General features: G+C 45.1%; 1 protein-coding gene across 1 annotated transcript in view; it reads left to right on the top strand.

Moving 5' to 3' along the window:
• Positions 1-20,599, top strand: part of ITIH5 (inter-alpha-trypsin inhibitor heavy chain 5) — a 48,765-nt gene extending 28,166 nt beyond the window's left edge. Inside the window, exons 8-14 of the mRNA XM_075519325.1 lie at positions 6,846-7,017; positions 9,592-9,901; positions 12,635-13,188; positions 13,574-13,624; positions 14,714-14,830; positions 18,536-18,913; positions 20,208-20,599. Of these exons, the coding sequence (XP_075375440.1) occupies positions 6,846-7,017; positions 9,592-9,901; positions 12,635-13,188; positions 13,574-13,624; positions 14,714-14,830; positions 18,536-18,913; positions 20,208-20,506 (1,881 nt within the window). The 3' untranslated portion in view covers positions 20,507-20,599. The remainder of the gene's footprint in view (positions 1-6,845; positions 7,018-9,591; positions 9,902-12,634; positions 13,189-13,573; positions 13,625-14,713; positions 14,831-18,535; positions 18,914-20,207) is intronic.
• Positions 20,600-20,972: the final 373 nt, after the last annotated feature.

Below are 20,972 nucleotides of genomic sequence, written 5' to 3'. Positions count from 1 at the left end.
CAAGGGATCTGTGACGTTCAGGCAAGAGAGACTGGACCATGCACTGCAGACAGACCTTGACTGTCTAGAGCTCTATAACCAAACTCCCTCCCATCACAGGCCAGTGTCAGTGTAAAACAAAATGCTTGTTGTCCAGAATTGTGAAGGAGTTTTCCTTGGTTACGCGATCAGTGTCTGCCAGGAAGAAAGCACAAAGATACATTGACAGGGAGAGGGTTAGTTGCAGTCCCTGAACTGCACCACGCTCCCTGTAGAGGAAGAAAGGGCAGATTGTCCTCCCGAAGAAGGGATGGAGGAAGGTAAAAAAAATCCAAGGATACCCTTCTGGGTTAAAACCCATTTTTGGTACAAAAGTCCCTGTGCTGCGCTGGCACCTGATCTGCATTATGTGGGCAGAAAGGAAATGGGACCATAGAGGAAAGCAAAACTCACAAGATGTGGCTTCAAACCTTAGCAGGAATGACACTGCCCAACACTTTGCTCTCTCTGTACCTCTGCTCCTCCCTGTAAAATGGCAGTGGAGCTCACACCTTGGGTACTGGATCCCAAACCAAGTCTATGGCAATACCTCGTCTGGCCTTGATAGCACTATTTCAGGTGTGACTTTGATGCCAGCCTTTCCTTAACTCACAGTATTAATCCCTCTGACACACTATGGGCAGAATTGATGAGCTATTGCTGTTGTAGCTTGGAAAAGCCAGGTCTGGACCTTTTTATCAGCTGCCTGTGCATATTTGGAAAGGGAAAGATATGAACCAAAGCATAGAGGATATTGAAGGGGAGGGGGGAGCTCTTCTGTTTTTTCTCCCCGTGCTTCCTTGCACTGTTTTGCCAAACAACATATTTACTTGTACTTGTCTCCTTCTCGCTGTAGGAGATCTGGTTTCTGAGCCCTTCTCTGCACTGTTGCTCTCTCAGACAAGTTAGTGGACAGAGCCGTGGGTTCCTAATTCCCTTTGAGCTTACATCTTGTGCCTTAGCTCATTTCTTGTCAAATGTGGTCTCTCACAGGGGATCTGGAAGGACAAAGTAAAGCCTACTGAAATTTTGTCTTCTAGTTGTGGCATCCTTCAGTATATGGCTGCAGACTGTCCTCGTGCAGCGCTTTCAGCTGATGGGTACTGCTTTCCAAAGGCTTTGGTTGTGAATGCTGTCCTCTCTGCTAGCCATGCTCTTTAGACTGACTGTTCTCAAGCCCATGTGGTTCCCTGGTGCTGGCTGAAGCTGGAAAGGGGCTGTGTCACTGGTGTCGATGTCTCACTGCCCAGCCGTTGCGAGGGCAGATGCCAGCTGTGTTTGGGCGTGCAGGGTGCAGCCGAGGATTGCTAAGTGATCTCAGAGGCATTGGTGGGGTGGGTGCTGGGAGAGCTCCCTCTGCATCTGGAAGCCGTTTCCAGGAGGGGCTGAGTTATACTACAGTGCTGCAAAGACCCACTATCCATACAGAATTGGATTCAGCATGAACTGAAAGTCTTTTGATTTTTTTTTTTTAATGGGCTGGCATGAAGCTTGCACAGAGGATGTGGGCCTCGGATGAAGCACTTACAAGTGCTCCTAGGCAATGGAAAGTGTGAATACGTGGGCTTGGGACATGCATTATAATGAGGTGCTTGAATTCCCCCCTTGGTTCATAGCAGGGCCAATGCCTGGCAATGCCATGGCATCTAACAACCACACATTGTCTCCTTTTGAACTGCACAGCTTTCAGGGTAGCCAGGCTTCGCCCTCACCCTGCTCCTCAAACAAACAAGAGACTGTGAGAGAAATGTCACCGGGACTTGGATTCCTCCTAAAAGGTGCCCAGATGGTCTGACATCATCCCAGATGTCTCTGAGGCAGCTCTTTGACCCAAGAAAGGGCTGAAGGCTCTCAGCTCTCCCATGGGAGTGTGTCTTTTCCCATGCTTTGCTCCACCAGTGGTTAAGATAAGTGGGGTCTGTCAAGCTAGCCCCAAGGGCCAGGTACAATGGTGACAACTGACAGCTGAACTGCAGTGTTGCTGAGGGAGTTCTCCTCTGATTTGGGTCATACAGCCCCAAATCATCTTGGCTGTGATGCAGGGCTTTTAGCAAGCAAGAGCCAGAAGAGCAGCAGTTGTGTTGCATGCCCAGGTATTGGTGTGGAAGTGACAACGAAGACCAGAGTGGTGGCTGGGATGGCTTGTCTCTGACCTTGTAGGCTTGAGGACACACTATCTGAACATCGGTCACTTAGTCAGTGTGAGCTCGTCTTCAGCTTCTCATAATTTCTGAAGCACAGACAAAAACTGTGATCAATCCTTGGCAGCCATGGTCATCTCGCCTATCCTCAGCTGTAGACCATGACTCTTCTGCTCCAGATTTGGGAAGTGATATTTCCCAACTGCACAGCTAAAAAGATTTTATTTCCCAAAAGCACAACTTCTCGACTCAAATGCACTGGAGTGGCAATTCAGTCTCCACCTTTCAGCTCAATTTCATTCATGCTAATTTGGGGGAAACAGAGGAATCTTCCTCCACGGAGTTATCCTCTTTTAAATCCTGATTTAAAACTTGTCTCTGACAGCTACAAACCATTCCCAACTGGCAAAAATGGATTTTTTTTTTTTTCAGGTGTTCTGTATTGTTACTTCCTGCCACCCTCTCCTTCAATCCTTGTTCCACCTTCCACACAAAAATGCATCTACCCAGACACACACATTGGGAGAAGTGTTTCACCTTACAGCACCCGGCACAAGGGCGCTGGACCCTTAAACTGGGTTTCCTTAGTGAAAGTGGGTTAGATCTGTGCCCAGCTTATCCCCAAAATGAACCAGTGTTGTATGTACAGCCGTGGAGGAACGATCTGGCCCTCACCAGGGAAGAAATGATTAATTTGCTGCCTCACAGGAGAGCACCTTTGGCATGAGTTTCAGTGAAATGATTCACTGGGGCCAGGCGGGAGTGGAAGTGCAAAGACCCCGTCGGCAGTGGAGCAGCTTGGGAATCCCACGGCAGCCTCAGCCCTTGGCTCCTCGGAGCCAGGAGAAGTTCCAGCTGTGGCCTTACAAGGCCAAAATGAGAAACCTGCTGCCGTGTCCCGACTGAAGCTGCTGCCAGGCACTCTCTGCACGAAGAGCTTTGCAAATCCTTGCCTGGGGGCTGGTGGAGCCTGGAGGAGAGGGCTGGGCACCAACAGCACTCAGTCATAGCTACGTACTTCAGGATTTCAAGCAGTGCGCTTTTACCAAGATATTCTCCTTATTTAAAGTTGCTTTTGCCTGCCAGCTCCTGAATCATATCCAGCTCTCCGGAGGGAAGTCACGTCTCTCTTGCAGCCCATTTATGGGTGAGGCATATTGGTAGCAAAGTGTGTGTTGCCACCCCTTGACGACTGCGGTCTTTAGTATAAACCTGGTGTCCTTATGAGCTGGGAGGAGAGATGGAAACACATAGGATGAGCCAGGCAATTCAGAGCATTCTGGGAGAGGTGGAGAGCCAGTTCAGCTCTTTTTGGCTCCAGTAAGCACTATAGTGCTCAGGACTGGGCAGAATTTGGTCTTGAGGTGAGTCCCACCTTCTCTATAGCTGAGGTACTCAGCCTCTTGGAGGCAATGCTGGGAGACAGGCACTTCCAGACAATGACTCAGCCCATCCTAAAACCTATCCAAAACAGATGGGATGGATTACTCTCTGGAGGTGTCTTCCCCTGCCTAGAGAGGGATTAGATGCAATGCCCAGCTTTCTGATGACTGAGTTGGGAAAGCTGAATCCCACCCTTTATTTTTACTGGGGATGAGGTAAAAGCTACAGGAGAATGAACCATATGGCCTCTCTCATTCTGTTTGCTTTGGAGCAAAACCATGTGCACGTACACACATGTCTTTGTATGTATATATATATTACACAAATTCAAAGGTTTTTTGAAATTGCAGAGACAAGTACATGATAGAGATGCCAGAATCCAGGCTGTCTCTGCATTAAAATATGACAGAACTTTTTCCTGGGAAAAACTGACTCAAACTCCATGGAAATGACTTAACTGTGACAAAAATAAGAGACAAAAAGGAAAGAGAGGATGAAAGAAGGGGAGAGAGAGATGGTCCCAACCCCACATTTGGCCCCTGTATGAGGGTGTAGGGAAGTGCTGCGTTTTCTAGGAAAGTCTGCTTCAGTTCCCTCCTGAGCCATCTGCAATTCTAGCCTGGACGCAGAGTACACACAAACTGCACTGGTGTCTGCGTTGTTTTCCCCCTTGTTTTCCCCCTTGTTTTCCCCCTTGTTTTCCCCCTTGTTTTCCCCCTTGTTTTTCCCCTAACACAGGCAAGAATGTCAAAAGGAATTTCTGAGCACACTGGAGGTGAGATGCATTCTCTCTGCAAGAAGGCCAAAGCAAGATTATTTTTATCTGTTGCCTTGTTCTCAGGAACAACAGAGCTGTTTGAGCCCAATAAATCCCTCTGAGAAAAGTGCAGTTTGACAGAATTGCAAAAAACTGAAAATAGGGGTTTTGTAATGGGAAAGGTCAAGTGATGTTAATTATAATCAGTTTCCCTCCAAATCATTGCTTCTAGGCACCTCTTTTTCTTTCCCTTGCCTACCCTGGCGGGGAGTGGAGGAGGGATGTTGCACATGGGAAGCTGTTGTGGTCTCATTGTTTCTTGCCTTAACATCCTGTCCAAAATTTCCTTCAGCAGAGGTTGGCATGAAAGCCTGATCACACTCACACAGGATAGAAGCTTCTCCATTTTCACTTTTTGCTTACTTTGATCCCATTTTTTGAGGGACAAATGCATAGGCTACTCTTGTTATCATGAAATAAATCGGAGTCCTTTTCTCCACTGTGTGATTGTTGCTTTGCCCTTCTATGCATGCATGAGAGATGGTCTGGCCTACTGGATTGAGACCTGGAAACTCCAGGTTTTGGAAAGCTCTCCATTTGTGGCCTTGACATCATTACTAAAGTAGCCTGTGCCTTGGTTTTCACCTCTGTAAAATGGGACTGTAAATGTTTGAATGTCCCTCTGAGGGGTGATGTCATGCATTATCTGATGCATTTTTACAATACAAAGGCTATTGTAAAAGAGGAGATGACAGACCATAAAACCTTTCCTTCTTTTTCAAATAATGGCTATTTAGCTCATTTTGGCAAGTTCTCTATGGATTGTTAGACTGGGGAGACAGCCCTCATATTTGGGGCAGGCATTCATCTTCTTGAAGGCTTATTTGGTGCACATCATGATGTGAACCTAGTGGGGTTCTCCCCTTCTCTTTGAAAGAGCCTCTTCCACCAACATTTGGTTTAGTATTCTTATCTATGAAACATTCATCAAATGCATGGTGGTGAGACGTGGAGCAATGTTCCTGCTAAGCAAATGGAGGGATGAATCCTGCGATCCCTACAGAGGAAAATGGTTTATACAGAGGACAGAAACAGGCAGGGAGGGACTCCAGACCTGGCTCCAAAATGTTTGAAGCTGTGGGAAACATTCCCCTTAACTTCAGATGAAGTTGGAAGCCAAGTCACCAGCTGGGAGAATTAGAGATTCCACTGCGGTGCGTAATTTGTTTGCAGTTGCATCATTGCATCATCAGCTTCAATGCAGAATCCAGAGGGAGATTGACGGCACAGCTTGATCAGTGCATTAAGCTCCTTTCCAAACTGTCTTTACATAGCAACATCAGGCCTTGAAACATGTAATTTCCAGCACTGCTGCACAAACCCTTTGCATATTTCCCTGATAAGCATGAGAGAAACCTTTAAATGCTGATGAGTCCACCATATTATTTCCTGCATAGTTTTCCTTGGAATTTGAAAAGCTTAATGGTGGCCAAGAAGGGGCAGAGCTGAGAAGCTGCTGATCTCTCTGCTTACAGATATTGCCTTGTATTCCTCCCATGTGTTTTGCATCCCAATATAGGGTATGTTTGCATGGACAGAGGCTGCTTTTGGGCATCTTCTCTCAGTTGGTCTTACGAAACTGAAGTTTGTCTCCATGCAAACACAGCTGCATGGCTGCTAAATCAAAGTTGGCCGCACTGGGGAGTACTGCACATATCTGCACTCTTCCTGTTGACTTGGCCTCAGTGGTCTGTCTTTCCCGTCACCCAGAAGCCTTAACGTCTTTCGCTATGAACTTGATACCAGCTTTCCTCACTCTGGTTGCCTATATTTACATAGGATGATGAACAGCAGAGCAATACAACGTTGGCATATTGCTAGAAAAACAGCATGCCTGGGACAAAACCAACTAGCAGGTAGAATCTGCAATGACTAGTCAGGGCTTCTTTTTATATCTTATTTATTTGAACATATTAGCTTAAACATTTGTTAATTGCTGGAAGTATTCATTGGAGGACGTATATACCAATCGGTACCCTAATTATGAACAGAGCATGTGCATCCTTGACATATTTAGATGTATTTCAACTCATAAGTAACCTTTTTAACCATATGCCACTTACAGCTTACTGCAAGTCTAGAGGACTTTAGAAGAACTCCATGAGGCTTTTGTATTAGTCAACATTATTCAGTAATTCTTAGTTCAGGGCATGGTTCTCCCAGTTCTTCCTGGGAGCTTTTATCCTAGTTGTCATGCATGATTTTTAAGCTCAGTTAGATCCAGGCACGTCTCACATCTTTGCAAAATCTTTTGGGCAAGAATTGTTCTTTCATCTTACAATTACACTTGGCACCACAGACATCAGGCCTTGAGACAGGGAAGGACATCCCAATTTTCTTCATGAGCCAAACTGGCAGTGTAGGAATATCTATAAGATATTAACATCTTAGATACAATATAAGATAGAACATCTTAAGAATTAAATTCTTGCCCACTAAAGCAGTGACAGTTGTGCCTACTGGTCTCTTTTCTCTTCTCTTTCTAGACCAAAGAAGCTCTCTTCACAATTCTCCAGGACCTAAGGCCTGAAGACCACTTCAATATAATTGGCTTTTCGAACCGAATAAAGGTCTGGCAGCAGGACCAGCTGGTGCCAGTTACTCCAAATAATATAAGAGATGCCAAAAAGTACATTCATAACATGTCACCTACTGGAGGTATGATCCAGAGATATGAACGGGATTAATTTTGCTATGCAATTAACTACACCAGAATGGAGAGTGGTGAATGCGGTCATGTAGCATGTAGCAATAAAAAGACATTGGGACTTAGGTCATGGGACAAGGGGTCCCCTTCCCTACCCCCACTCAGGGTTATGTGACAGAAAGATATGTGCCCTTTATCAGTGTACATGATGGGAAGGTGTCCCCAGATCCAGTCATATGACCTGATATATTTATTAAAGCCAACTCGGGCCCATTCTCCCATTTATCTGGTGAGAACCTCAGAGTGGGAAAGTTCCCAGCATTATTTCTTGAGGACACAGGAAGAAATACCATATCCTGGTGAAGGACACACAGGGCCAGTACTTGTGCAGTTTCTGAAAGCCTGTGTAAAAGCAGGCATGTGATTTTGCCTGGGCTGGAAACTCCAGGGATGGACTACCCAGTGTGGGCTGTGGGATTGCCTTCTGCAAGACCTGGTTTCTCACCTAGCACTGTCTTCTTCTTGTCTCTACCAAGGAGCAGCCAGAATGACATTTAAGAATTTCTTGTCCCTTTTTGCTTGTGCCTTGTTGCCAGGAGTGAAGAAGGGAGAGGAGGAGTCCCGAGAGCAGTAGCAGAGTGCAGGCATGATTTTGAATTTGATTCAGTGGCCTCCTATGAGGCTATGGACACTAGTATAAAAAAAAACATAGTGAGGTTTGTAATCAGACATACTTTGGCAGCTGTGCCCATCCTAGCTGAGCACTCCCCAGGTAAGCAGAGAGCTGCAACATGACCTATGCAGATTCTTCCCCACGCAAGCTGTCACAGCTGGTTGAAGGTCAGACAGGGCCTTCCCATGGCTGCCCCTGAGCAAGTGACCACTCCTAGCAAAGGAAACTCTCTGATGGAAAAACACAGCGAACAGGATGGTTTGCCATACTGTTTGTATTGTGAGAGGAAGAGTTTAGGAAGCGGTTGAGGGACCTGCCCAGTTAAACAATTACCAAGAGTGGGACTAAACTCAGAGTACAAAGTTTTTTACTCCTGAAGTGCCAAAAGACCTGTGCAGGCACCAGCTGAGTTTGCCCATGAACCTGCCAGAGAACAAAAGTAAAAGGAAATTATTAACTCGGGTTCAAGAGGAAGGTGCAGTGATTCTCCGCTACAGGCCGGCAGTACTTTAGTTTTGGCTAACTCTGCATTTTCCCTATAAAAGTGCTGTTGCTTGAGTATCTTCCAGTGAACGTGAATGCACTCAGGCTCACAGATCACGCACACAAAGAACGTGCTGTGCTTACACCTCTGTGTCATACTCACACACCAAAGAAATGGGAACAAAATATTGCTGCTAAATATTTGTGCATGTGGTAAAAGGCAGTTTTCAGTGCTTGGTAGCTTCTGTGATATGGCTGGCTTTGAAGTGACACTATCTGCCACGTGGGATGGTTTGCTTTTGTTTCTGGGGAAAAAATTCTTTCTGAAATTTTGGATCTGGATGGACACTGAGAGAGCGATAGGATATTTAGGTGCAGGGTTTTGGTTCAAAACCATTTTGCAAAAAACCAGTTTGGATTTTGAGGATTTTTCAGAAGTCTTAGCCCCTTTCCTGTTCCTTGTCTTGCTGCAGTCACTGGAGCGGTGCGCGCTAAGTTTCTAGGTATATGATGCATGGTCAGACCTGCTAGCACATCCTTGCTGACAACCTTCTTAGATCTCCCCTTCCAGACCCCCAGGACTCTGTTGTGTATTGCTCTTAACCCATTTCACCTGCTTTTTTTTCTGAGAGCTGTTTTTAACCCAGATGTACTGATATTACAAAGGTTCCACAACCAATCCCTCTTTGCTTTGACTAGCATAAGAAATACATGGAGCAAGGAGATACCTGTACTCACTTCCCTGCTTTTTTTTTTTTTTTCTGAACACACAGTAGGCTTGGATCCTTTTCATGGCTATTCTTCTAATGTACATCTGTTCCTTCATTTATTTTCTGTTTTCTCCCTCTCTCCCCACTTCAGGCAGCTCCATTCTTTGCTAGCCAGTTGTTTTGTGAAAACACACTCCCCAGCTAACAAAGCCACTGCTCTTCCCTTTAAACTTTGTTAGCCCCTGGGGTTTGAAGAACAAACCCAACCACTTGTTTTCCCATTTCAAGGCTTTTTTCCTCTCTTCAAATCTTGTGCCCTTTCAGACAAAGTGAGCAGAACTTGCTTTCCTAGTTCAGATATCATCTGGGAGAGTCCCGTAATTAAGTTTAACTATTTTTGTATGTACTGGCAGGACATGGTATGGGCTGTGACTCTGCTTACCACAGCTGATTATCGCACATTGAGACATTCAAGGATACAGCAATTTCACATAATAAACTGCAATTCATAATTCAGTTCATAAGACTATAAACAGCTATCCCAAACTGGTGCTGAGTAACTGAGCTGAACTGAATTAAAGGACAAGTGCAACCTCTTGTAGAGAAAGGGAGCATCCTGATGAACAGAGGTGCTGTTATCATACTAAAGGGAGCTTAGTGAAATTATTTATACCACTCTTAGAAGGAGAAATGAGCTAATCATTTTGATACCTTCCCAGGGACTAATATTAACGGTGCTCTCCAGACTGGTACAAAGCTGCTAAATGATTACATTGCTCAGAATGATATTGATGCCAGGAGCGTCTCTCTAATCATCTTCCTCACGGACGGGAGGCCCACTGTTGGGGAAACACAGACATCCAAAATCCTCAGCAACACCAAGGATGCCATCCGTGATAAATTCTGCCTCTTCACCATCGGCATTGGCAATGATGTAGACCACAAGCTGCTGGAGAGGATGGCACTGGAGAACTGTGGCATGACGAGGCATTTCCAGGAGGATGAGGATGCAGCGAGCCACCTCAAAGGGTTTGTTCTGCTTTTTCTGTACTTATATCTGCATTGGGTCCTCTGGGCAAGGGTTTTGGGAAGGAAAATCCTCTAAGGAGACATCGCAAGAGATGGGAGTTTCCCTGAGGCTCAACTCTGGTTGCGAGAAGCAGAGTATGCTCAGATACTGAGGATGCCTACCCAGAAATTGTTTCCTCCCTGAGCTGTAGTGGAGCTTCCCAGCCCCTCAGAACAAGGCATTTGTTTTCCTGATTCACATCATTGTCTTGGGCATGTAAACCTGGAGAGATGGGAGGCATAAGTGCCACATCTCCACAAGTGGATGGAGGGAGGAAAGGATGCATTGCTCACTTCAAATTGATAACATAAACAGCATGGAGGGGCTCAGGAATGAAGATCCCAATTTGGGGCAGAAAATTATTTCTTTATTTTTTGAAAACGATAATCTTTTGCCCAAACTCCAAAATGTTTGACGACTTTGAAAAATACACAAGGGTCATTCCTGGGATGATCATATAGCCACTTCATTCCCTCATTCTTTGTGACCCAAATTCCTAACAGGTTTCCTCTAATACTCATCAGTCAATAGGACCAGAGATTATGCTGCTCTTCTGTGTTCGGGGAGCTGTAGTTCCAGGGGAGACCCGAGTGAGGAACAGTAAAAAGATAACTGAATCACAGCTCTGTTTAAAATGTCAGGCAGCGTGTCAGTATTTCCACGCAAAAATGTTTGTTTTTCACTCCCAAAATGTTAGTGTTTTGACCCTGAGAAACCAAAAAGAGGCAATCATTGAGCAGAGACTTCTCATTTTGCCTGGCTAGTGTCTAATTTTATCTGGAGCAATGAGACCATGCACTTTCTACTAGAACTGTTCTTTCTGTCGCGGTTATACTAGGACAAGGATGTGTTCCTTTTAAACCAGATTTTGTAGATACATCTGCCACTCTGCCCGTGCCATTTGCTTCTCAGAACATGCATTTTGGATAGCGAGTGGCATTCCCTGGCAAATGAAGGATGCGCTGATTGATTGGGCTGCAGGAACCCATCACTGCAAGTACTTGTTCAAACACCTCCGTCTGACAAACAGCTCACTGTTTATGAAGCTGAGTGATAGCAAACCCATTTGGCATCCGGTGCCAAATTTATACAGAAAAGCACAATCACTTGCTGGAGGCCAATTCAAATCACTGTTGGAGGGGAAACTCTACATGGGTGCCAATGTAATTTCTGATTTTTGTGGTCAGTGGGTTGTATTTTTTACACAGGTACTTCCTTACATTGTACTGTAAGACAGGTTGTATCTCTCACTCCAGCATTTGTTACGACCTAGGAGTTATTTCACAGAGACTTCTCAGGTTTAATTAACTCATGTTTTAAAATGTGACGAGGTCTCTGCATCAAAGATACTGAGTGCTCAGAGAGACTTTAAAAGAAAGTCAACCAATTCAGGCTTTGGGTTTCCCTGGAGAGAGAATAAAACAGAAAGTGTGAGTCTAGCTTCCAGACAATCTGTTTAAGCAGATGTGAAAAATAAATGCAGCTTGAACTAAAAAAGGTCTGAGGCCAATTCTTTGTTTATTTACCAAATTAGACTCAAATGACTTGCCAAGAGATGAGGAGTCTGGCATTTAAATGGGAAATATGGCATTCTTGGAGCAGCTTGGGAAGAGCCACCAAAAGCACATCACTGCAGGGGAAACACAGTCCTGTAAACTTGGGCCTGGACCCCTTGTAAAGGCTTTCGGGCCTGTCCAGTGCAAGGTATTCTCAGAAGTATGGTAGGTCACGTTAACAAGGCATTATACGGTTAAGCTCTCTGGTTCCACAGAAGCCATCTCTTGCTCCAACAGAAAATCAGCAATAAGGTAGCAGTGAGTTCTCTTCTGCCAGGCTGCCTGTATTTAGTAGTTAGGATTCCTCCATTCCTTGGAAATGTCCTCATTTATGGGGGTATAGTGAGATTCATTCTTGATTTTCTTTCTCCTTTGGTCCTCAGAAAACTGTATTCCTGCCTGTCCTACACTGACCATCCCAAACGGTAGTATCTAGGGCTCTTCCAGTGATACAGAAGCTTTGGTTCAGATACTTCCCAGCTTTGGGGGACCTAGCATCTTGGTCTTACAGTTGCTGTCTCTGGAATACCATGCATAATACCACTAGAAAACTGTGGGTAACAGCATCTCTTCTAAGTACATTTCAAAATAACTAGGGTGCTTTCTGCGAGCCTGAGAAGCCAAGAATTTACTTTTAATGAACAGGTCCTCTTAAGCAAACTTAAGTGCTCACAAATATCTCCTTGCAGAGCTCTGGAATCACAGTGGAAGGTAGATGCCTGCCAGGCCATGCTGGGAGGCTTCTGAGCATACTTAGGAGACTCTGTTTAGATGCCTAAGAAACACTGAAAACTAAAATGAGGCAAAGAATAATTTTGGTTGAAAGGGACCTCTGGAGGTCATGTAATCCAGCCTTCTGCTCAGAGAAGAGCTAACTTCAAATTTAGGTGAGGTTTCTCAGGATCTTGTCCACTCAAGTTTTGAAAATCTCTAAGGGCAGAGACCCCCCGTCTCTCTGGGCCCAGTTACAGTGGATGCAGTAGTTAAATTTGGAGCCTGATAGCTCTAACTGCCCCTGAATGTCTTAGGAGCCATATTAGATAGTCTGACTGTATCCTTGGCCATGTATAAGTGCAAGAGCATGTGCATACACTTGAATGAACAGTACTAATGGTGAGAAATGTGTCTTTGTTTAAGGTTCTATGATGAAATAGGAACACCCCTTCTCTCTGACATCCGTATTGATTACCCTGAAGACAATGTGGAGCAAGTCACCCAGAACTTCTTCCCTAACTACTTTAATGGCTCTGAAATTATAATAGCTGGCAAACTCATCAACCACACCTCAGATAGTCTCCATGTAGAGGTGACTGCTAGCAACTCCAAGAAGTACATCCTCCTCAAAACAGATGTGGCTATTGACCTGCCAAGCAGGAATGACATCAGAGGTGTCCCCGGCCTGGAAGATGGCAAAGGTGACAAAAATTACATTGAGAGGGCATGGAGTTACCTTACCATCAAGGAATTGCTTAACTCCCGGTTAAAGACTGATGACAATCAGGAAAAAGACTATTTGATGGAGAAAGCCAAGTCAATGGCCCTGACTTACAACTTTGTTACTCCCTTCACCGTTTTGAAGATGAGAGAGGCTGGGCTCCATTCAGAACCACCTCAAGAGGAGTTTATCAGCCCTTCTACTGATGGCATTGGTGAGAAGTTGCAGAGCTTGCAGGGACACAAGGCACCACCAGGTATGAGGGAAAAATAACCATGTGTTGGTAAGAAATCTTTTTGCATCGGTTGCAAAAAGATCTCATGTCTGACTTTGGCAACAGGGATGATCTAGCCAATGAACCGTGGGGTGGTAAACAGAAAGCTGAAATTTTCATATTGATTTTGCTAATTGTGGGCTGGCTGACCTTGAGCAAACCTTTTAGGCACCTAACTCACCCCCTGGAAGCACTTACTGCTCTGTAGAAACTATCGAAGAAAAATTGATATTCTGAATGAAGCTTAAAGTAGCTGCAGGAATACGTCTCATAATCTCGCTGAATAACATTTTGGGAACATTATTATACCATGGCTCTTTCTGCTGCTCAATAAGTAATTGTAACAGCCTTCCTTCCCCACTTATAGGTATACGCAGACAGCAAGATAAACAAAGAATTAAAATCTCCAAAACTTCAGGTCAGTGACTGTTTTCATGCCTTTAATAATCCAAAATAATAGTGGTTGATTTATGGAAACCTCAGTTGCATGCCACTGTGGTATAACCATCCCGACGGATCAGCCAAAATCCTATTTACTACACCTGCAGAGTAGGGAGGAAAATGAAAACAAAACCAAAATACAGAGAGGATCAGTAATGAGAAGAAGTGTGAGGAAACATAGCAAGGCAGATGATCTACAACACTTGATCCTTGTGTTTATGATTTCTGTAGATTAGGGGAGAACAGGAAGCATGTTCTCTCTGTACTAGAACTAGTCAAAAAACATTTTATAAAGTAATGTTGCTGAAACATAAAAAGTGTTGTCAAAGGAAAAAAAAAAAGGAGAATTCTGTAGTGTTTTGCTATTTCTCTGTTGGTTCTGCACCTCTACTTAACATCCTTTTCATACATTAAACACTGAAGAATAAGCCCAGATCAAGAATTTAGACTTGAATTTCACTGGATAAGGTCAACTTTACCTTAAAAACTAGGGTTTGGGCTTGTCTTATTATTAATAACAACTATCTGGTAGTTGATGATAGGTCAAGGATTGTTGAAAAATTAAGGTCGTGGCATTGTTTAAAATCTGCTGTTGACTGCTCCAATCTGATATTGAGGACCAGGAAGGTTCAGTGTGAGGTGTGCCCATGCAGCAGTCCTTGGTGAGAGGATACATTTTTGCTGTGGGGGATGTAGCCTCCCAACAGAATACGGAGAAGAGCAGTATAAAACACCTGCATGACAATTCCCATAAATCACTGAAATGATATTCCAGGAAGAAAATATCCTGATTTTCACCTGGACTGCTTTGGGTTTTGAGTTTCCATTGAAAACCCAACCTCTTCTGTGAGAAAAACAAAACAAAACAAAATAATCTTTGTGAAAAACAAAGCAAAACTTGGCATTTCCTGGCAAACTCCATCCGACCCTCCAAAAATAACAAACTGGGAGGTCTTAGAAAAAAACAGGGACAAACACACTTTGAAAAGCAGTTTTGTTACATTCTTGGACACTGCAGTTTTGTGTAAGTCTCTCACATTTGTGTTTTTTTTCCGTGTCTTCTCAGCGGATGGAGACCCTCACTTTGTCATTGATTTTCCCTCCAGCAAGTTTTCTGTCTGCTTCAATATTGACGGAGAACCAGGGGACATTCTCCGACTGGTCTCTGATCATAAGGAATCTGGTAAGCACCCAAGCAAAGCAGTTGCTTGTGGAGGAAAGCTGAAGTGCAAGGCCAGCTCTCTAGCAATAAGACTAAGCACCAAGGTGCTTCATAGGCAAGAAAGTGGCAGAAAATTAGAAAAAGTTGCTTTTCTGGCCAGGCAATGGAAAGTTGGTGCACGTGAGTTTTCTGGCTCTAGTCACCTGGATTAGAAGGGGAGGTGAACTGTTCAGTTGTACTTAGTGACCTCCAACTTCGTCATAGCTTACGGGTAAAATCACAACAAGCCTAAGTGAGGAGGAGGCCTGGCCACTGTTACATACACAATTCATCTACAGAAGTGTTTGTCAACAGGTTAGACCTAACCATAGAGAGAACTGGCCTTTATGTGTATCCAAACTTTTCCTAGTTCAGGTCTTCATTGACTGGAATCAAGAGAGCAGCAATTACTTGTAAACAGCCAAGAGACCCACTTGCGTGCATGAGGACCACATTGCACCCCTTCAGTCCAGCCAGATGGGAGAGCTCAGTTCCTGATGATTAGACCCAATATGGGTCTGGGGGTTGCACTTGACCAGTGCTACAACAGTCATAGCTGAATGAACAGCCACAGGCATTTTGCATATTGCATGTAGTGTTTGCATAAGCCATGCAGCCACCTCCGTGCTGAGAGATTACACAGGGGATTCAGCTTTCTGGTGCAGAGACAGAATCACAGAATCACAGAATCATATAGGTTGGAAAAGACCTTTAAGATCATCGAGTCCAACCATAAACCTAACACTGCCAAAACCACCACTACACCATGTCTCTAAGCACCTCATCCAAACATCCTTTAAATACCTCCAGGGATGGTGACTCAACCACTTCCCTGGGCAGCCTGTTCCAATGCTTGATAACCCTCTCGGTGAAGAAAAATTTCCTAATATGCAGTCTAAACCTCCCCTGGCGCAACTTGAGGCCATTTCCTCTTGTCCTATCACTTGTTACCTGGGAGAAGAGACCGACCCCCACCTCTCTACAACCTCCTTTCAGGTAGTTGAAGAGAGCGATAAGGTCTCCCCTCAGCCTCCTTTTCTCCAGGCTAAACAGTCCCAGCTCCCTCAGCCGCTCCTCATAAGACTTCTGCTCCAGACCCTTCACCAGCTTCGTTGCCCTTCTCTGCACACGCTCCAGCCCCTCAATGTCTCTCTTGTAGTGGGGGGCCCAAAACTGAACACAGTATTTGAGGTGCGGCCTCACCAGTGCCGAGTACAGGGGCACGATCACTTCCCTAGTCCTGCTGGCCACACTATTTTTGATACAGGCCAGGATGCCATTGGCTTTCTTGGCCGCCTGGGCACACTGCTGGCTCATATTCAGGCGGCTGTCGACCAACACCCCCAGGTCCTTCTCTGCCAGGCAGCTTTCCAGCCACTCTTCCCCAAGCCTGTAGCGTTGCATGAGACAATGCATTACTTTGACGGTGCAACTTCATCAGCCCTCTAGTTACAAAGTCACAACATGCAAATAAAAGATTTGGACTCGCCAAAATTGCTCTGTTATTGGAACTTCACTTTTTCCTTACAGTGCTGTTTGGTTTAGGACAGAGCAAATCATCCAAACAGGCTAACCAAGCACTGAGGCTGTTTCAGCGAAGGGACCACCAAACTGGTTACTGAGTCATGACAGCCTTGAGGAAACCCACACGATTCAGGATCTGCTTTGTCCAAGCCAGTCTGATCCCCAGGGACCCAAACTTTGGCCTGATCTGATCTGGAATTCTAAGCAGGGCAGCTAATAAGCAGATTATGTCCTGAGCAGGGAAACGGTGGGAGGAAGGGGTGTCAAAACCAGAGACAATGCACAGACTTGTTTTACAAAGAAGATAAACAACCCCACAATAAAGTTATAAGAATTCTATGCTGTGTGGCAGTGGTCTAGCCTCCATATTTCTGTGTTCATGCTTGCCTTAGTGAATAAGATCCAGCTCCTGGCAATGTTTGCCTTAAGCTTCTTTTCACAGACTGTGTTTGTGCTACAGTTTTGAGTGATTCTGTAGCTCAAATGCAGAATGAGCTTGAGAAAACCAGACTCCATAGCACTAGCAAGTTGAGTCTATGAAGACAGAAATGAGAGATTCCATCAGCAATGATGGGATATGGAGATATTTTATCTCAGTGTTGATGGCTTGGGTCTAGCTTGGGTTAGCCACAAATCTCCTCCTCAATCGTTACTGTCTGGTAGCTGTTCAGAGACCTGTAGGAAGTGAGACACTGTCTTAAGGACAGGAAGTCACAAAAATTGTTAAAATGATTTGGAATCTTAGTGTGGACATCTAGGCTTCATCTGACTCAGTGGCATCTGCACCTTAGACTACTCAGAAGTGGTTATTTTGGGGCAAAACTGAGGAAAGCTGGAAGAGCAGCACTGGTGAAGCTGAAAATAACCCAACAGGAGTGTGGGGTTCAGGGTCCTATTCTGCAGCGACACAGAGAGAACCTGAATTTCTTACACAGCTACCTGAGGAGGTTTAGCACTTCACTACAGGTCCTGCTCAGTCTTTAGCATGTTGTCCAAGGCAGTAACCCTTACTCTGTGGCTTCCCAGGCTAGTTCTCTTCTTAGGAGTCAGGTAGAGAGGGACATTAAACTCCAACTGTCTACTACTCTGAGTGTCCTGGTTTCAGTTGAGATAGAGTTCATTTTCTTTATAGTGGCTGGTATGGGGCTATGTTTTGGATTTGTGCTGAAAACAGTGTTGATAATACAGAGATGTTTTAGTTGCTGCTGTACTGGTCAAGGACTTTTCAGCTTCCCGTGCTCTGCCAGGTGCAGAAGAAGCTGGGAGGGGACACAGCCAGGATAGTTGATCCAAACTGACCAAAGGGCTATTCCATACCATATGATGTCATGCTCAGTATATAAAGCTGGGGAAGAAGAAGGAAGGGGGGACATTTGGAGTGATGGCGTTTGTCTTCCCAAGTAACCATTACGCGTGATGGAGCCCTGCTTTCCTGGAGATGGCTGAACACCTGCCTGCCCATGGGAAGTAGCGATTATCTCCCCCATCCCACCAAGGGGGAGTGAGCGAGCGGCTGCGTGGTGCTTAGTTGCCGGCTGGGGCTAAACCACGACACTGAGATACTCTGAGACAGCAGCATTCAGATACACCCAGGTCCTCTTCCTAGAAGTTCAGTCCCTATGCCAGTTGGTGATATGAGGAAAAGCAGGCCTGCCAGCAGCTTTTCTTAGTCCTCCAAGATCTGGTATGTTTGCACAGGTTTGAGTTATGCATCAACAAATAGGTGGTCTAGGTAAGTCATACCACAGTTGGTCAGGCTATAGCAGTCAGGAAGATAAATATTTGTCTTATGTGGCTCAAAACCCCCACACATCATTGTCTTGATGATAGACAGGTCTAAGGTTGGATGGAGCTTAGGAAGTGGCTGTGCTGAGGAGCAGCTGATCCTATCCTGTAGCACTGCGTACGCAATATTAGGATTAATGGGGCTGGAGGCGCCCGTCTCCAGGGAAGGCCAGTATTTCTGAGCTTGGGTAAATTTAGGTGCTCTGTATAAGGTAATCAATTTATAACAGACTGGCCATACTGCTTTGAATACTGGTAGGCGAAATAATTGAGCGTGAGGTGGTGAATCTGCATGTCATCAGTTGCAAGGCTTATATATTTGAGACAATAGACCTATTCTTGGTTCCAGCTTTCATTTATTGATTATTTTCCTGCAAGGTGTAACTGTGAATGGGCAACTCATTGGAGCTCCTGCACCACCCAACGGCCACAAGAAGCATCGGACTTACTTCAGCACCATCACTATCCTCAGCAATAAGCCAGAAAGATCTTACCTAGAGATCACACCCAAAAGAATCATCTTGGATGATGGGGAAAGACTTCTTCTGTCCTGCGATCGGAGTGCCGTTGTGCGGAGCAGCAGCCTCGAGGTGTCCATCTCTGCCAATTCCAACATCACTGTGACGATACGAGACACAATCAGCTTTGTCATCCTCATCCACCATTACAAGAAGCCGGCCCTGTATCAGAGGGATCACCTGGGGTTCTACATTGCCAACAGTAAAGGCCTCTCTTCCGACTCCCACGGGCTACTGGGTAGGTAACAGGTTCTCAGATTCAGAGCTGCAAGCCAGAGAAAAATGATCCTTCCAAACAGTTTTAGAGGACAGAGACAGGAGGTAACGAACAAGGCAGGTGGGGATTAAGTTCCCAGGTGAGACTTTTACTTCCACTCTTCCACTCCCAAACAACTTCTCTTTTGCTAGCATCCCCAACTCCTCTCCCATCTTTTTCTGTATGAGCTATCTTCCACTATCCTAGCTATGTGGCTGTGCCTGTTTTTCCCATTTCCACTGTTTTTATGATTGTTCAATACAGTTGTCATTAGAATACACGTTTGATGTTCCCAATACAGAGACAGAAACCAAATATTGCACAAGAACCCTGAATAAGGCACCAATAAGAGATTCTCTAACAGTACTCTTAATTCAGAATAGCCCAGCTGCTGATGTGCTCTCAGGGACATAGCAAAGTAGGGTCTGAATCTCTCTAGGCAGAGAGGACAGTCAACTGAAGTCTTGAAGATTCTGAAAGAGAGCTCTAGTCACAGAGCTAGCACATTGCCAGAGATCATTGGCTTAGCCTTCAAGTACTGCACTTGCATATGTCCAGAGGGTCTGTTTTCACAGGATTGAGCTGTTTACACCTGAGCCTGACTGAGATCAAGAAACATTAGTACTTTTTGTGGCCCCTTTCTTTCAAACACGAAGGAAGAGCCGTCCCCACATTTTGAGAGCAATTAGGCTTTAGGAAGGCTCAGAGAATGTCTAGATAGTTGGGTTCTTTCAGCCAACGAGTAGTGATGTTTATGGCCATATACAGGTGCAGAACTCTAAGACTGAAGCCATAGTTTCTGTGACATTCAGGTACCCCTAGGTTAAGCAGGAAATGATCCTTCAGGAGTGGTTTTGGATTCAGGCTGCTCGCATGTGCAAACCTCTAAATCCACACTTAGGTTTGGCCAAAAAGACCTTGCCGAAAAGGCGAGGGAAGAGAACTTGGAGCTTCAAGCCTAGATCTTCTTTCTGCTTACTGATGGGCTTTGTATGGGTTATATTATCATCTAGTAACCATGGCCCACTAGCAGCTCAAACAGCTCTTTAGCTCAGCCGATGTGTCTTGATGAGTGAAAAAAGAAATAGGGTTTTACTCTGTGAGATTTAGAAAAGATTCGCAGGACCTAGATTCATCCTGCTATTGCAGAGAAGCCCTTTACAACCCCATATGCTAAGAATCCTCAAAATGTGGTCTATTAAAAAAAAAACAAAACAAAACTTATAAACAGGCACAAAACAGCCAGTAACGGAGCCTATTTTCTCTTGCCTTGCAGGTCAGTTCTTGAACCATGATGTTAAACTTCTTCAGGAATCTCTAAACACAAGTCGTCAGCAGGTTGGTCAGAACCAAACTGAAGCATTAAAGCCAAACCCTACAAACACCCTGAAAGTGAAGGGACGGCTTGTTCCTGTTGTGTGGAAGCAGAGGAGGATCTACAACGGCCAGCAGGAAGTTGAATGCTGGTTTGCCAAAAACAATGCAGACAAACTGATTGATGGGAGCTATAAAGACTATTTGGCTTCTCATCCTTTCGACACAGGGACCACCTTTGGGACGATTAACAGCATTTAAGACCGACCATAGCAATGCATTGCAGCAGCACGTGTGACAGCGGTTCCCTTCTGAAGCCTCTAGAGCTAGGCAACTTATGAATATTTCTTTACTTTTTGATGCCAAAGAAACCAAGGCTTCTTGCCCTTGGAAATCAGCTGTCTCTCTTTCATGCTAGATGAACATTGTTCATCAAATTCCTGAAGACAAGGAGGTTTGGGGGAAAGGGTTGAGGATGTGGTTAAAGGCGTGATCGGTGCTCTCCCAGTGGGGAGGGAGAAATGGGCCAGCACTCAGATCGAACAGTGCAGAAAGCTGCTGGCCTTAAAATAAACCCATGCAGGGATCTGTGCAATACCCCCAGGGGCTGATGAGTCACCCAGTGAGAGGCACAGATCATCCAGCACAGTGCCTATCTAGAGAGACAACCTTGAGTGATACACCTTGCAAAGAAGTGACTTGGAGCACCTGCTCCAACCATGGTCCC

Source organism: Mycteria americana, chromosome 1 (assembly GCF_035582795.1).
Source record: "Mycteria americana isolate JAX WOST 10 ecotype Jacksonville Zoo and Gardens chromosome 1, USCA_MyAme_1.0, whole genome shotgun sequence".
In the NCBI taxonomy this organism is placed as follows: domain Eukaryota; kingdom Metazoa; phylum Chordata; class Aves; order Ciconiiformes; family Ciconiidae; genus Mycteria; species Mycteria americana.
This window is presented reverse-complemented; position numbering and strand designations above follow the sequence as displayed.